Here is a 17,094-nt window from a genome sequence, read left to right on the forward strand (position 1 = left end):
TTTTCTGCATCATTTGAACAAAGAAACCTTTACATTGTATGAAGATTTTATGATAAAGGAGCCAATTAAAAAAAAGAAAAAAGAAACTGATTTATGTTAAATTGATGTTAAAATGTAAGAATATTTTTTGCTTTGTGCTGCAAAGTTACTGTTTCTGCATTGCTTTTTTTGGACAGTAACAATGTGCTATTCTGAAATATATGCACTTGTGTCTTAAAATGATTGACTAGATTTGCGCTGTTCATTTTTCTGAAGGGCAGAGGTGCTTAATGAGGTGATCAAAGGACTTCTGTGTAAAACTGCTATAATACAGCTATAATAGACTTTCCATATTCACTTGTTACTTTGCAGTCCCTTTATGCATAGATCGATAATCATAAGTATAATTCCTGTAAGAGGTGTAACCTAGGCCCGCAAAGACATGTTCTACAGTCGCGGCTCTAAATGGAAGTGAGGAGACTCTGACAGGACCCGATAATCTCTCTGTAAACACATTTGGCGTTAATCCTGGGCAGCGGCGCAGGTCTTAGATAAAGGAAGACCGGGCAGGGATGCTTCATTTATGCTCTTGATTCCACCGGTCGTCTTAGCTAGCCGCCTGGTGGAGAGAGCCTGGAGCCGGAGTGTAATATATACAGAGCAATTTCACCCATGATTGATCTCTCATGGCCATTTAAAAGTGCAGCGGCTGGATGCCGGTAAGCGAGGGCAGTGTTGTCACTGTGCGCTGTGCTTAGCTGGCAGGGGAGGGGGCAGAGGGGTGGGGAGGAGTGATGTGATGATAGCCTAAAGGACGGTTAAGCCTTCATGGCGCAATTACACGAGCGGGATACATAAAGAAGTGTTGATGAAAACACACTCCCTCTTGCCCTTTGTTCCACAAAGTGCATCGTCCTGCCGGACGTGCACCCGAATATAAAATGTGACCTCCATACGGTGTCATTGTATACAATCCATCCACCGATTTGATTTTTATTGCTGCTGTTTTTTAAATGGGCTTTCTGAAATGCAAAGTGAATACAGTGTCTGACGAAAAACAACACATACGCCAAGACACACACACACACACACACACACACACACACACACACACACACACACACACACACACACACACACACACACCGTACACGACTTGTGTGGGATTTTCAAGCACCTAAAGACAAGGGCGTTTATGGTTGTTTCCCAACAAATTTTGTGCGGAAAACAAAATTTTGGAATCTCATCTCTAATAATTAATAATTGTTGTTTTATCTTACTCAGTGATATTTTATACACTACAGAATTTAAAAAGTTTTAAATAAACTTGTTATTCAATATTTCAAGTTTTTGGGAATAACAAGAAAGTAAGAAATGTTTAACATTACATTTGTATTTATCTATTTATAGTATGGATGCGGTGATTTTGTGAATTTTTATGGCTGATTTTGATTATTTTCATGTTATTTTACATATTTTTTTAAATACCTGGTATAGTAAATTCCTTGAAACCAGTTGGCATGTTAAATAATGTGACTCAAATTGATGCACTATATTGACAAAGGTATTCTCTCGTCTGCCTTCACATGTATATGAAATCGAGTGAGATCCCATTCTTAATCCATAGGGTTTAATATGATGGCAGCCCACCCTTTGCAGCTATAACCGCTTCAACTCTTCTGAGAAGGCTTTCCACAAGGATTAAGAGTGTATTTATGGGAGTTTTTTGAGCATTCTTCCAGAAGTGCATTTGTGAGGTCAGACACTGATGTTAGACGAGAAGGCCTGGCTCGCAGTCTCTGCTCTATTTCATTCCAAAGGTGTTGTATCGGGTTGAGGTGCAAGCCAGTCAAGTTCTGTCTGTCTGTCTGCCCTGCGATAGACTGGCGACCTGTCCAGGGTGTGTCCTGCCTTCTGCCCGATGACTGCTGGGATAGGCTCCAGCACCCCTCACGACCCTGAGGGAGAAGCGACTTAGAAAATGGATGGATGGATGGATGTCTTTATGGACCTTGCTTTGTGAATTGGTGCACAGTCATGTTGGAACAGGAAGGGGCCATCCCAACTGTTCCCACAAAGTTGGGAGCATGAAACTGTCAAAATTTCTTGGTCTGCTGAAGCATTAAAAGTTCCTTTCACTGGAACTGGCTGAGCCAAACTCCTGAAAAACAATCCCACACCAAACTTTACACATTTGGCACAATGCAGTCAGACAGTACCGTTCTCCTGGCAACTGTCAATCTCAGATTCCTCCATCGGATTGCCAGGTGGAGAAGCATGATTCGTCACTCCAGAGAAGACGTGTCCACTGCTCTAGAGTGGTACCATGCTAGAATGCACACACACAGAGAGAGAGAGAGAGACACATACTGCTCAAAAAAAATAAAGGGAACACTTAAACAACACAATATATCTCCAAGTAAATCAAACTTCTGTGAAATCAAACTGTCCACTTAGGAAGCAACACTGATGACAACAGGTAGAAATTATTGGCAATTAGCAAGACACACTCAATAAAGGAGTGGTTCTGCAGGTGGGGACCACAGACCACTTCTCAGTACCTTTCTGCTTTCTGGCTGATGTTCTGGTCACTTTTGAATGTTGGTGGTGCTTTCACACTCATGGTAGCATGAGACGGACTCTACAACCCACACAAGTGGCTCAAATAGTACAGCTCATCCAGGATGGCACATCAATGCGAGCTGTGGCAAGAAGCTTTGCTGTGTCTGTCAGCGTAGTGTCCAGAGGCTGGAGTCGCTACCAGTACACTAGGAGACGTGGAGGAGGGCGTAGGAGGGCAACAACCCAGCAGCAGGACCGCTACCTCCGCCTTTGTGCAAGGAGGAACAAGAGGAGCACTGCCAGAGCCCTGCAAAATGACCTCCAGCAGGCCACAAATGTGCACGTGTCTGCACAAACGGTTAGAAACCGCCTCCATGAGGATGGTATGAGGGCCCGACGTCCACAGATGGGGGTTGTGCTCACAGCCCAACACCATGCAGGATGCTTGGCATTTGCCAGAGAACACCAGGATTGGCAAATTCGCCACTGGCACCCTGTGCTCTTCACAGATGAAAGCAGGTTCACACTGAGCACATGTGACAGACGTGACGGAGTCTGGAGATGCTGTGGAGAGCGATCTGCTGTCTGCAACATCCTTCAGCATGACCGCTTTGGCAGTGGGTCAGTAATGGTGTGGGATGGCATTTCTTTGGAGGGCCGCACAGCCCTCCATGTGCTCACTAGAGGTAGCCTGACTGCCATTAGGTACCGAGATGAGATCCTCAGACCCCTTGTGAGACCATATGCTGGTGCAGTTGGCCCTGGGTTCCTCGTAATGCAGGACAATGCTAGACCTCATGTGGCTGGAGTGCGTCAGCAGTTCCTGCAAGATTAAGGCATTGAAGCTATGGACTGGCCCGCCCGTTCCCCAGACCTGAATCTGATTGAGCACATCTGGGACATCATGTCTCGCTCCATCCACCAACGCCACGTTGCACCACAGACTGTTCAGGAGTTGGCGGATGCTTTAGTCCAGGTCTGGCAGGAGATCCCTCAGGAGACCATCCGCATATATATGTATATATTTCCTCTTCTTTCGGGTGCTCCCTTGAGGGGCGCCACAGCGGATCATCTGCCTCCATCTTGCCCTATCCACTGCCTCCTCTACTTTTACACCAACCATCTCCATGTCCACCTTCACTATATCCATAAACCTTCTCTGAGGTCTACCTCTTCTCCTTCTACCCGGCAGCTCCATCTCCAACATTCTTTGACCAATATATCCACTATTCCTCCTCAACACATTTCCAAACCATCTCAACCTGGCCTCTCTGGCTTTATCTCCAAACTGCTCTACCTTCACTGTCCCTCTGATCTGCTCATTTCTAATCTTGTCCATCCTTGTCACTCCCAAGGAAAATCTCAGCATCTTCATCTCCACCACCTCCAGCTCAGCCTCCTGTCTTTTAGACAGAGCCACAGTGTCCAAACCATACATCATAGCAGGATGCACTACTGTGTTGTAAACCTTCTATCTATCTATCTATCTATATATATATATATATATATATATATATATATATATATATATATATATATATATATATATATATATATATATATATAAAATATCTTTTTATGATTTCAAACATTTCAGTGGAAATCTAGATCTGCTTATTGTATGTTCCTCTTACAACTAATAGCCTTGTAGACATATTTGCCTGGTCAGTAGCCCTTTTAAGTGTAGTCTGATGTCTTTCTTGCTCTTTTCCACCAGCCGATATGGCACTCCGGATGAGCTGAAGGAGCTGATTGATGTGGCTCACTCTATGGGCATCATTGTGCTGTTGGATGTGGTCCACAGCCACGCATCCAAAAACACTGAGGATGGCCTGAACCAGTTTGATGGCTCCGACTCGTGCTTCTTCCACGGCGGGCAGCGTGGTGAACACCCGCTCTGGGACAGCCGACTGTTCAACTACTCCAGGTGGGAACCAAGTGCTTCATACTGCTCTAGACACATGCTACCCCTGAAATGTTTAGACTCACTATTTTCAATAAGCTGGAGTGTCAGTTTAAGTGTCCAGAATATGAAGAGAACAATCATTTCCATAAGTAACTACAGCTAGACACGTAGAATCTAGTTTTCAGAATAAAAATCTGAAAGCACATAGCTTAAATTATGCTAATGATTGGAAGGCTTTGGTCCCTAATTCCTAGACACACATCAGAAGGTTCTTCTAGGTTCTTCAGAAGGTTCTGTTAAAACCTGATAGACCTTTCTGGTATACCGAATGGTATTGTTGCAAGACACCCTTGCTTTTCAGTTCTGTATTTCACTATCATTTTAAGCACAATTACCCATGCAGCATTTAAGTTATGCTTCTAAAACTCCTGAAGCTCCCTCTCCTCCTCTGTGTGTGTATGAACTGTGCTCCCAGGTCATGTCTCTGTAATTAATAACGTGGCGTAGAATTATGCCTGCATAATTAGTTCTCCTCATCAGCACTTTTGTTTGCTCATGATCAAGCATTTATTTGTGCTTATTCAAAGTGGTGAAATATTAATGTAAATTGCTTTAAGCAATTTAGAAGATTTGTTTATGAATTATAATAATCGTAACAAAGAGGTTTTTCTTTTCTGAGAGTCTTTTGTTTTGGGAATTATAGCACAGTGGGAAGTGGCTCTACAGCCCTGCTCAGGGAGCTGTTGGTAATAATGGGCTCTTTGGTTTCCATGGGGTCTTCATAGCTGGGTTCACAGGGAAGTGAAAAGATCTTTAAAAAACAAAGCTGCACCAGGATACTTGTCCAAACTTTCAGTGCACACACTGAAAATACTGAAAATTGAAAGCATGAACATATTTGTATTGTTACTTAAAAATTGAAATATGAATTGTAATTGCTGCACTGGCAGATAACGTGAAGTAAGTAAAGATATCCATAAATACAGCAAGTATTTCACTTGATAAAATTTATTTATGATACTTTTACTTACCAAAGTATCATTTCACAATAGCCAATTTTGTTCCTTATGGACAGTGTTTTGCACTGTTTGTGTGAATGGTTTCAAATATACAGTTTGACTTTTACTGTGCAAAAGTCAGAGACCACCCCTCATTTATTTAATTTTCAGTCAAACAGGAAATTAAGGAAAAGGGTTTTTTTTTTTTTTTTTTTTTTTGCATTTTTAAGGAAAATCATTCTTCAGCTTTAGGAAAAACACATTTAACATAAAATCACACAAGCTAAATAAATGAATATACATTTTTTTTTTAGGTTTAGTGTGAGCACCTTTATTACAGCACCACCAAAGTTCAGTCTTAGAAGTTGGTTGGAGCTTGGATGTTGGTTGGAAGTTGGCTTCTCACAATCCAAGCAATCCCAATTACAAATTTAAATCATCGCTCCACAGTTCAGATGTCCAGTTTCAGTTTTTCAGATGATGTTCTTTTTTGTCTATTTTAATTTTTCAGTAACAGTTTCTTGATCGCTACACATTTCAGACTCAAAGCACTGAGTTGTCTTCTCACAGTGGAAGGATGGACAGAAACAACTGTGTATTTTTTTCATATTTGAAGTAAGCGTGGAGCTTAATTTTCTCTTCTCTCTCAAAGATGAAAGACTGGTGGTGACAGTTTTGGCAGTCTACCAGGTCTTGCGTGGTTGTTATTAATTTGAAATGCATATTTGAAAAGTCCTGTTTTTTTCATTTATTTTCTTTGACTTTACCTTCCCTATGCAAGTGAATTATCTTTTATCTAATCTCCTCACAATAAATGCATTGTACTGACATTTTGACTGGAATTTAATTAAATGAAGGGTGGTCTCACACTAGTGTAAATAATTTACAGCACAAATGATGACATCATCAAAGCATCAAAGCAATGCTCAGGAAAAATGAACATGATCTCTACATTCTATATTGCTCAAAATAGCCAACCTTTGTCTTAATTTTAGTCCTTACTCATATAGAGACATTTGGTTAACCAGTTGATCAATGCTTTACATGACCTCTTACCAGACTCCATAATGGCTTCAGACTGAAATCTATTTTTTTTTCGCTGACTGTTTTATTTACTTTTCACAAGATTTGTAGACCGTCATGAGAAAGCTGGTACTGTCTGTTGTCAATTATGGATAATTACTTTGTAATGTTTTTAAAACGCAGGTTATCTTTTTAAAATCGATGTAAATAGTAGATCACTTCCACTCTCTCAGCCTACCAGCAATTATATTGTTGTTGTTGTTGTTGTTGTTGTCCTCATTTTCAGCTCTATCCTGGAAGACAGATGATTCAGGCACTTTTATATTCAATTCCACATTTTTACAAATTGGGAAGAAGTGTGATGGTGTTTTGCTGTCAACTCAGATCCTGCACTTAATTAAGATGTGTTTTGAAAAGTGCTACTTCATAGTGTTGACATTAAGTGTGTGTATGTGTGTGTGAGAAATTGAGTAATTGGGCCAATAGCTACTGAGTTAACAGTTGTTTTTCTTTTTCTTTCTTTTTTTTTTTTTTTTTTTTTTTAATAAAAGAGTCACTGTTAAGATTTTAATTTTTTTCTTTCTCCGTTTCAGCTGGCTGGTCAGTTAATAGGCAGGTGCTACACTATGCTTTTGTACAACGCAAACAATTTTTATGTGATTGGTATGGAAAAATAATAATGACAAGGTTATAAGATAAAATTATTAATATTAAATTGTATAATATTAATATTAAATTAAATATTAAAAAAGTGGTGAACAAGCCATATCCAAAATGTAACTAAAAAGACAAGAGGAAGTTTTCTGTGGGCTATATGATAAGAACGTAGAAGGCAATGCAAAGCTGTATTCAAAGCAACAACTGTTTGTTTTCTTGGATCTAGAATGAAGCTGCATTATGAGCCCATTACAGAGAAAATCTGTGAGTCCTGGCTGAGAAAATGTTTAAATTGCTGTTCAGATGTTTAACAGTTTCTTTTTTGATTGTTTAGATGTGAGGCTGCAACAACTAGTTAAATTAAGTTCACTACAAAAAAAAATAATTTTATCAACAACAATGGCACCACAAATGGAGATAATCTCGAGAAAGCAGTATACACAAGTCACAGCAATCTACAGAGCTTGATAGTCATATGCGCATGTTATTTTGTTTTATTTTATCTAGTATGTTAAACATTAATAAATAAATAGAAATTGTGCATTAAACTTTACACATCACACACCATGTTAAACTGTTTTCTATGTAGAGGATTTGTACTTGTTTTCACTGAGAAAATCAATAAAACATGTAGTTTGAAGGGTGTCCAAACTTTTGCATCTGACCGTATATAAAAGCCGGAAGGGCATTTCTCAACAACACAACGGTGATGCCCAAACAATACTAAACAAAACTAAAGCAGGTCCAACACATTTTCTGTTCCTTTTGATAGTTGGTTAGTTGGTAACTAGCCTGAGTGGGCAGTGTCAGCCCAGTTAATATAATGTTAGGCTTCACATTGGAAAACAGAACATCAGCATTATGGAATAAAGGAATATTTCAGTGATGTTAAGTACAATGTATTAAAATAAATGCCATACTGAGGTAGCAATTCGCTGAAATGAGTAAAAACTAAAACAGTCCAGTCGTCCTGGGAGGATTAAAGTAGTGCACTGCATGATGAATTTTGGAATCCTTTCAGGACAATAAGATTAAGTGACCCTTATTTGTCCCACAATAGGAAACTTTCACCTCTGCATTTAACCCATCCGTAATGTGAAACACCACATACACACTAGTGAGCACAAACACATTAAGGGACATTGAGCACACTTGTCTGGGGTGGTGGGCACCCCTATCCACAGCGTCTGGGATTAGGTGCCTAGCTCAAGGACACTTCAGTCATATACTGTCGGCTCTGGGGATCAAACCGGCGATCAAACTGGCGACCTCCCTGTCAACAGGGCTGGTTCCCTAACCTCCAGCCCATGACTGCTCCAATAAAGATTGACATACAATTAAACTGAAAATCTGTAAAATATAAATAATTAAAATTTGTGTAACTTGTTCATGCGAACCATAAGTATAATGATTATCAAAGTAAATACCAGTGACATCCTTTTTTCCATTTATTTTATGAACTGTTTTGAGGCTTTGCTAAATAAAGGGTTCTTTTTAATCTTTATAATTTCTTATTCAGTCCGAATTTTCAGCAAACACTTCAGCTGAGAAACGTAACAGTAATGTAAACAAAAATCATTTTAATATTTCAATAATTACTTTTCAAATGCAAGTTTCTTGTCATTATTTACATTTATGTCTTACTAAAACAGAAATGTAATTGTTAGTTGATTAATCAGAAAAATAATTTAATACTTTTAACTGATTATAGCAATAATCATAGGTTGCAGCCCGACTCAGAAGTTCTTCACTGGCCACTAGTGGCTTCTGGACCAAACTCTGAACAGCTGCGGTGATTGCAGTCTTGATCAAGAGACAAGCACAGATCTGAAATAATGAGGGCCAATTCTGCAGGTCACTGTCTGTTACTGGGCGGATTCTCACTCACTTATGCGGCTTCATTGACACACCAAGGACGTGGCCCATAAGACCCTCTAAGATGAGTCCTTGCGCTGTAAAATATATAATAATTATTTCATTATTCTGATTCATTACTTGGTGACTCAATGGGGACAAGACCTAGAAATAATAATCACAGTAGCAGACTTGGTATGGAATGTAAGAGCCTAATATTAGAGTCTAAGTGGCGAGGTGACCTGCAACCTCACTTCCAGATGGCCCTCTTATTATGTTTTTTTATTTTATTCTTTCTAAGCATGTCTGTAGCTCAGACAATCTTTTTGCTCCAAAGGCTTTGCCCCAATAATACAAACAACATATGCCTCTCCACGGAAACCTGTCCAAGATCAGTTCTTCACATCATTATGACCGTAGTGGTAAGAGCTCCATAGGTAGCGGTGAGCCTGTCCATCTCTAGCCTGCTCTGACCCTTAATGGCCCTCACACTGGACCAAAAATCCTGCTGATTGGCGCTGTTGCGGCTCCCGATAATTAAGTGTCTCTATAGCCGAAGCTTCAACATCAACAAGGTGCCACGGAGCGAATCGGCTGCCTTTTTGAACCTGGGTTTAATAAGTATGTGTCAACAGCTGCAGCCGCCAAAACATTATCCCGTGTTTAGTGTCAAGCAACATGGGGATTGGCTAGTGAGAGAGAGCCTAGCCGGAGTTTCATTACTTACAGAGGTTGCGCTGTTTTCTGAGGGACTCATTAGATGGACTGCAGACATATGCCACGACCACCAGCCATCTGAAGAGTCATTTGTTAAAAAAAACAAAAACAAAGTACAGCCCTGGTGACTTTGTCAGTCTGTGTCATTTCTTTTTTCTTTCTTTCTTTGTTTATTATTATTTATTTCTTCCAGACTCATGTTTGTTTGGATCCATCTTTGGGTCGAGCTCTCTCCTATGCCACTTGCTTTCCGAGGAGATTAATTGAGAAAGGGAGGCCGGACGCTTTCGGAAGAGTGCTGCACGGCTTTGGTGCAGCGTCGCTTAATCAGGCCACTTTGATATTGATGATCAGAAGGAGCTGGCGGTGGCTACCATTAGCGGAGGAAGGTGGGGGGAATGGGGATGTTGGCCGCAGCAGAGCGTTTGTCAGCCTCCTAAGCTTGTTGTGCTTCTTCATAAATGGCGGACGTTGTTTAAATGCTGTTTCAAGAGACTTGTGGGTGTGGGAGTAGGGAGGAGGGGTCAAAGCACCGCTATGAGTCACTGCAATTACCATGCTGCAATTTACCCCGAGCTGAGCGAGGTGGATCCACACCACAGCAGACGCACTCTTCCAACATCAATGGAGGAACACAAGAGAAATTACCTGCTCCATGTTTGAAAGGAGAGGATGTGCTAGCAGGCTGTTTAAACACCTTGATTTAATGAACGCTGTAAACAAAGTGGTGTCTGGAGCAAGGGGACATCTTTGGAAAGTTGTTGAGCATATTTTAGAGTAATTATTGTCTAGAGGAACAGCACCAATCAAAGGTTTGGACACCTAATGTGAATGTGTTTCTCATAATTTTTAAAGCATTTTGATCTGAAGTGTTTAGCATTTGCGTAACTTCAAGTGTGTTGGAAAAGCATCCCAAGTGGCTACTCATAGAGCTGTTCTGAAGAATGTTAAGAGTGGGCAAAGCTGTCTGACAATGCTACTGAATTAATGTTCAGTTTACTAAATTGTGGCTTCGGCGTTGTGTATCCAGTAGGTAATTGAGTCCAAAATGGCTCTTTGTTAGACATATTATTCTCTGTTTGGGTGTAGGATTTCAATGTCTATGTCGTGCACTACCGAAGTAGGAAGCCATTTGAGACTAGCCTAAGACTGCATTAACAAGATCGAGACAAAACAGAAGGTAAAAGTTCAGTTACAAAAAGATAGCAGTGTTAATAAATGAAGTTATTTCTCACTGAAGCATTCTACAGGTGTGGTGTACTACTATGAAAAACTATATTGTGGCTGCATCACGGCATATTTTGGGCCGTATCTTCTCATGTAGAGTCCTTTTGATAGAAACATTTCTTTCAATGTGTATTTGAGGCTTTTGCCTTTGTGTTATGTTCTAGCATTGTTGAAAGAATTCTTTAACTAACATGACCTTTAGGACCCTAACACTTCACACTTATCTGTAACACTTAAGATAACATTTATCTGTGAACACTTCTCCACACTTGAGTAAATCCAAAGGGATAATTTTTAACTGCAAATGTAAACATCTCCAACCACATTTGCATGATACTCCCATGTTTTGCACAGCTGTCCCTCAAATGCATATGCATAAGGTATTGTGTTTTACTAGTGATACGGGCCATAAACTGTGCTTTTAGGTTCCTGTGTCAGTTTTGTACATAATGGACAGAATGCATCTGTCTAGCAACTGAAACTGGAGTAAAAGGCTTAGTTATTTTTAGATATGCTTTTAGTAATAAAAGTTCCCAAATGGTTCATATCTTGGATGACTTATTGTAAGGAAAAAAAAAAACGTTAGGATCTTTACATTATGTGGCTTTTCTAGAATTTTAAAAAGATTCTTCAGAGTCACACGTCTCATTTATAAAAATGGTTATTCAGGGAGCCAAACGTGTTTTTTGGCATCTATATTTACAAGAGCGTATGTGTTATTACTTAGTTTTGATCTTTACTGAAAAAATAAGTGATCAGGTGTACAATATACCGTATATGAGAACTTGTACTGCGCTCAGTGACATTTCTTTAGTCATATCCATACCGTATTTATATTGAAATGGGACAGAGTTAGACACGTGTGAATATATGCTGTGTCTCCACAGACCGAAACTCATTCAGCCCTTTGAAAGCTCCATGTTGCCTTCACAAATTCCACATAAACACACAAGTCCCTCAGAGTAGGCAGCTCTCCGCTGAATAACAAATACAGCGCAGTAGGTGTGTTTACGTGCGAGAAAAATCCTTACTCTGTTGTTTTGATTTGGATGTGATGGTTCTTTTAACTGCCTTATCAATGACTTCGCAATGAGGCTTTGATGCATTTTGGAAACGGATTTCAGGAGATTTCTGTTCGTGCTAATGTAAAGCCATGCTATCAGAAACAGGAGTAAAGAAACATCCCCCATTCCTGAGGCAAAGGTTTAACATTATTGTTGCTGTCATCACGAAACCTCATACCTCTGAAATGCTACATCTAAAGTGAAGAAGAAAACTTTTCTTTCATATATATTAATATAATGAGGTTTTATTTCAAGTCTTTTTGGACCAGTACTATTGGTCCATTTGTCATAAAATGCTCACAAAGTACAACGAACAGCTGCTCAGTGTAAAAGAAAAAGTAAAGATGGAGGTGTGCCATTTTGTTATGACTGTGACAGTATGCATTTAAAATCAGTAACATTTGAACAAAGTACAGTGAGGATTTAGTCCTTCAACGGCTGCCCTCTTCTCTGGCATTTGTATGGAAATGTGTCCGGACGAGCTTTTGAGCATTCCATCCTTGTAGTGGAGAGCTAACTAGCCCAGGGGCGTCCGCTCGATCACTACGTGCCTTCCTGGGCCTCCGTCTTAATAGGCTTTTTCAAAGCGGCGCAAGGACACCTTGTGAAGGCTAGTAAATGAGTCCAGCGGGCTCCTCCTAGCTGCTAAAGGCCAGGCACAGGCCCTCTTGGTCACAAGTGTCCCATGCTCTCTGCCAAACGTTCCACACTTCAGATGTGCAACTTCAGAGGACTTTCCCATCACTCATCCCTCCCTTCTTCCAGTGCTGCACTCTGTTGGTACATTTGCATGTATTTTTCATCAGTCATCATTTAAATTTCCCTCCACTTCAAAAAGGACCTGGACCCAGGCCACCCGATTTTATTATTAGGAGGTTTTTTTTTTTATAGAGGAATTTATTTGAATTGTCCATTGCATTTCACTGGTGGTTTTTCTCAATACAGAAAAAGGTACTGTTTTAATGGGCGCACAGGACATGCTTGATGTTAATCCAAGTAATATTGGATTATGCTGAGACATAGTGAATGATTCTCAGTGCCAAGTGTGGGTAATTTCCATGTAGTGAGTGCGCGCGTACAACTGCGCACCCCTTTCCATTTGACAAAATGCCCCTTTTTTCTGCGAACATTCATTATCTTAACACGCATTGCCTATTCCGCCGATGCCTCTCAGTGTGACTTAATAAACTTTCTATTGAGACGAATGTCTGAAATCAGCAGGAGACACAGCTGGGTGTCAATGGAGGATCCTAATTCTGGCAGTTTTGCACTGCATCCAGGAAGCCCTTCATGGCACAGAAATGACACCAGGATGGCACATGTCACATCGTTTCATCGGAGTGTGATTCATCTCTTAACCAATAAACATTAATCCGCCACGCCTGTCTCTTATTGAATGAGCGAGGAAGCACTCTTTGCCAGTGCTACAGGAGGCAGTATGAGAGAGACGCGTGAAATGAGGTGCCTCAGTCATCGTTTCCCCACAAGGCCCGGCTGCCTGCCATCCCTCAGCCTGCCAGGCACCGTCGTTTTGCCGTTACGCCTCTTGTGAAATGACCTGTCAAGGTGGTAAATTTATTTGTACTTATCTGCAGGTTGACTGTAATGGTGAGGATTCAGGGATTTCAATCATTTCTCGCTTGGGCTGAGACAGGTTAGCTGAGGTTGGAGTCACCACTTCAGGGACGGGGAATGCAAATGAGCTCCTGCTGCTCCTTTGTTAATGAGGAAGCCTGTGTTAAACTTCTTCTTACTCTTCAGACACCTCTTGGGGTTTGGTTTTGGATGTTCTCGCTGTAAAACAGGTTTTGGTACCTGTGGTGTATGAAGCCGTGATTTACACTTCTCTAGATTCCTTTTAATCATTTGTGCTCTATATGATTACATGAGAAAAGTGTGTTTTATATGTAATTCTGCTGCAAACGTTAAAGAAAGTAATTATTTAGCATTGAGTAAGAGTTCTGATGAGAGGAATGGGTTGGTCAGCATGGGTATAATCCTAAAAATAAAGGTGCCAGAAAGTTTCATTGGTGAGTTGACAGGAGATTATTTTGGCTCATCTGTTTTGTCTTCTTGGAGAACCTTTAATTTAAAGAAACATCCATTTAATAGTTCTTTTAATTCATCAAAAGTGGTTCTACTTTGCTAAGGCTTCAAATAACCCTTTTGACACGTTTCATTTTTCTACCTACATTGGCTCGTTCTGCTTACACAGTGATCACCAAACTCTTAAAGGCAGAATTATTTTATTTTACTTCAAACCCCTCTGTAGCCTCTTTGTGTTGCCTCCTGTATGTTGTAAGTTGCTATCATGGGTTGTATGTTTATTTCACAACTTGGCTAATTCTTCTCACGCCCATAACTTCCTCTAAGTGCTTCTTCTTTATGCTTTTTGCTACGCAGCTCTCAGACTAAATGAAAACTTTAAGCTTGTTATTAGGTTGCATTCGCACTAATTTATTTAGCAGATGCTTTTATCCAAAGTGACTCACAGTACAGGGATGGTATACAAATCAGAGACCACCCCGCCTCAGAAACATTGCTGAAAAAAACCTATTTAGCAGACAACTAAACAAACTAAATGTTTAACGTCTGTTTTTCAGTATTTAATGTGTCTACTGTTTGCCTTTAGTAAATCTCCCATTCTTTTTGTGAGTCTTACTTTGTTTTTCAAAGAAATCTGCAGAAATGTTTTTCTACACCTCCGAAGTTCAGTGTTAGAAGTCAGTTGCATTTTCTGCTTCTCATGATCTTAAGCTCAAACACATTCAAATAATGTTGAGATCTGGAGTAGTTCATTGTTATGAGAACACCAGCAGCTCCTTTGTTTGATGTGCAATTTTTCTTTTCTCAGTAAGGGCTTCTTGACAGCTACACATGCTTTCAGACTCATAGTGCTGAGCTGTCTTCTCACAGTGGAAGGATGGATAAAAACATCTGTGGGTTTGGTTTTTCCAGATCAAGCAAGAGTGGGGCTTGATTTTTTTTTTTTTTTTTTTTTTTTTTTTTTTTTTTTTTTTTTTTCCTCTGTCTGAAAAAGTTGTTTGTCTAAAGCTGACGGTTTTGGTGGTCTTTCCAATTTTGCATGGTTGTAAGGAGTTCCTTTTCTATTTGCTTATGCAAGTAGATTATCTTATCTCTTAAGAATGAATAACTGTATGGTATTATGACTGAATATTAAGTCTCTGACTTTTGTGCAGGATTGTATACTTCCTGGGAATCATAACTTTAGCATTCCTAGCACCATACTCTATCAGATGAGTTACAGGAACAGTTATAATATTGAGACTTAATATTCAGTAAGTACTATGAATCTAATATGCAACTTATGTGGTTATGAGTCTAGCGCTGAAATGTTGGCCCACATGCAGACTCTTACAGTTGCACCATTGAAAGCTGTGGCTATGGATGCATAGTGTTAAGAAATGGTTATGATGGAGCAAAAGAAAGATTGATAAATGATTTAAAACAACTTATCATCCTTTCACATTTCACTCAAAATGCTCAACTTCAAAGCGGAACCTAGACTCATTCATCATTTTATCACCTAATCAGTGTCAGTTACTTCACGTAATTTCACAAACCATCACCTCAACTCCCTTTTCCCCAGTGAAAGAACGACTCTTCCATTTAAAGCCTCACAAATGCCGGCATGTCTTGGTCCATAAGCAGGCCGCTTGCTCTGGGCAGTAATTGACTGTATTGATTAATAGCCATGCTTTAGGCCGTAATGCGCCTGTATGGTTTTGCGGTGGCTCTGCTGCTCGAGGTGGCTATTACCTTACTCCCAGGAGGACGCAGCATGCGCTGGCTCTTTGTAGCACTCGTGCACAGTGTCAGACGGAGACCAATCTATTCATCACACATGGGCTAGTGACCGCTTGAGCCACACGCTTATCAGGCCACTTCAGGCCCCATGCCCAGGGAACGCTAAACTCGCTGCTCACACCTTCATTTACGAAAAGCGCACAAGGGATATCTACATCAGCGGTTTCACCATAGCTGAGAAAACTGCAATCTGTCCCGGACCCGTTCTACTCCCAAAGCAGAACCAATTGTGAAAAGCACAACAGTTCAGAGAGAAATGTGGAAGTGGGGGAGGGATTTGTGCCTTCCCAGTGGAGACTTGTATCCATATATTCGATTTAGCATACATGAATGTAGCTGCCTACCTCAGCAGGAAACTGAATATGTTGGGGTGATGCATCACATGACTTGAAATGAAGGTTGTGGCACCTGATTTTGTATTAATGTTATCAGACATCTGCCAACGGTTCAGCAGAACCGCATGTGGGACAGGGGGTTCATGAGTTATGCTGAATAGCCTCAAATTCTGGTGTAAGTGTCAGATCATTGAAAAGACGGTTCATTTCCATATTTTCTCATTTTCTGGTTGCTGGCCCTCTTGTCGTTGTTGTAGACTTTTTCCAGGAGAGGAATGGGCAGGAGGGTCATAGAGAATTCATCCATGCACTCATGCGCTCACATGGCTTCGAAAACACTTTTAGAGGAGCAGGATTAGTGGTATTTTTAGTACTAAATCAAGGCATGCATGCAGAACTGAGACCATAACTATCAGACTTCAAAATGAACAGTCATGAGACAAAACAGCCAGCGTTTACAAGTGCAATACATTAAGCTTGCTGTAGCATAAAGGGCCTGTTAATTTTCCATCCTTGTATGGTTGAGATGCTTTACCTTGTTTTGTGTGCATTGCGCCTAACGCTAGAGGACCCCGGCACTTGCATTTTAACTAAGTTTCTATGGCAACATGGCCATTACTCCTGGAGAGCGAGGGTGTGGAGGATTCTCAACTCAAAGTGGCTAGTCACAAGTGCCTACAGATACCATCTGAACACTCCAGGATATGGAGCTACTTTAAGGATGAGGGTTTTTATATATATATATATATATATATATATATATATATATATATATATATATATATATATATATATATATATATAAAAATTTCCCACCTCAGTACTTAATTTATGCTCATAGCTTCAGGCCCTGGGGAGATGATTGGGGTGTTTGATGAAAGTCTGCTATAGCTAGCACAAATTAATATTCTTTTCTGCATGTGGACTATTTCGACCAAAGGAGT

The 17,094-nt window shown here is 40.3% G+C and overlaps 1 protein-coding gene across 1 annotated transcript in view; it reads left to right on the top strand.

The window, feature by feature from the left end:
- The window catches only part of gbe1b (glucan (1,4-alpha-), branching enzyme 1b), a 150,594-nt gene that overhangs the window by 48,817 nt on the left and 84,683 nt on the right, over nucleotides 1-17,094 (top strand). The window contains exon 7 of the mRNA XM_017696820.2: nucleotides 4,259-4,468. Within this exon, the coding sequence (XP_017552309.1) occupies nucleotides 4,259-4,468 (210 nt within the window). The remainder of the gene's footprint in view (nucleotides 1-4,258; nucleotides 4,469-17,094) is intronic.

This window comes from Pygocentrus nattereri, chromosome 17 (genome assembly GCF_015220715.1).
Source record: "Pygocentrus nattereri isolate fPygNat1 chromosome 17, fPygNat1.pri, whole genome shotgun sequence".
Taxonomy (NCBI): Eukaryota; Metazoa; Chordata; class Actinopteri; order Characiformes; family Serrasalmidae; genus Pygocentrus; species Pygocentrus nattereri.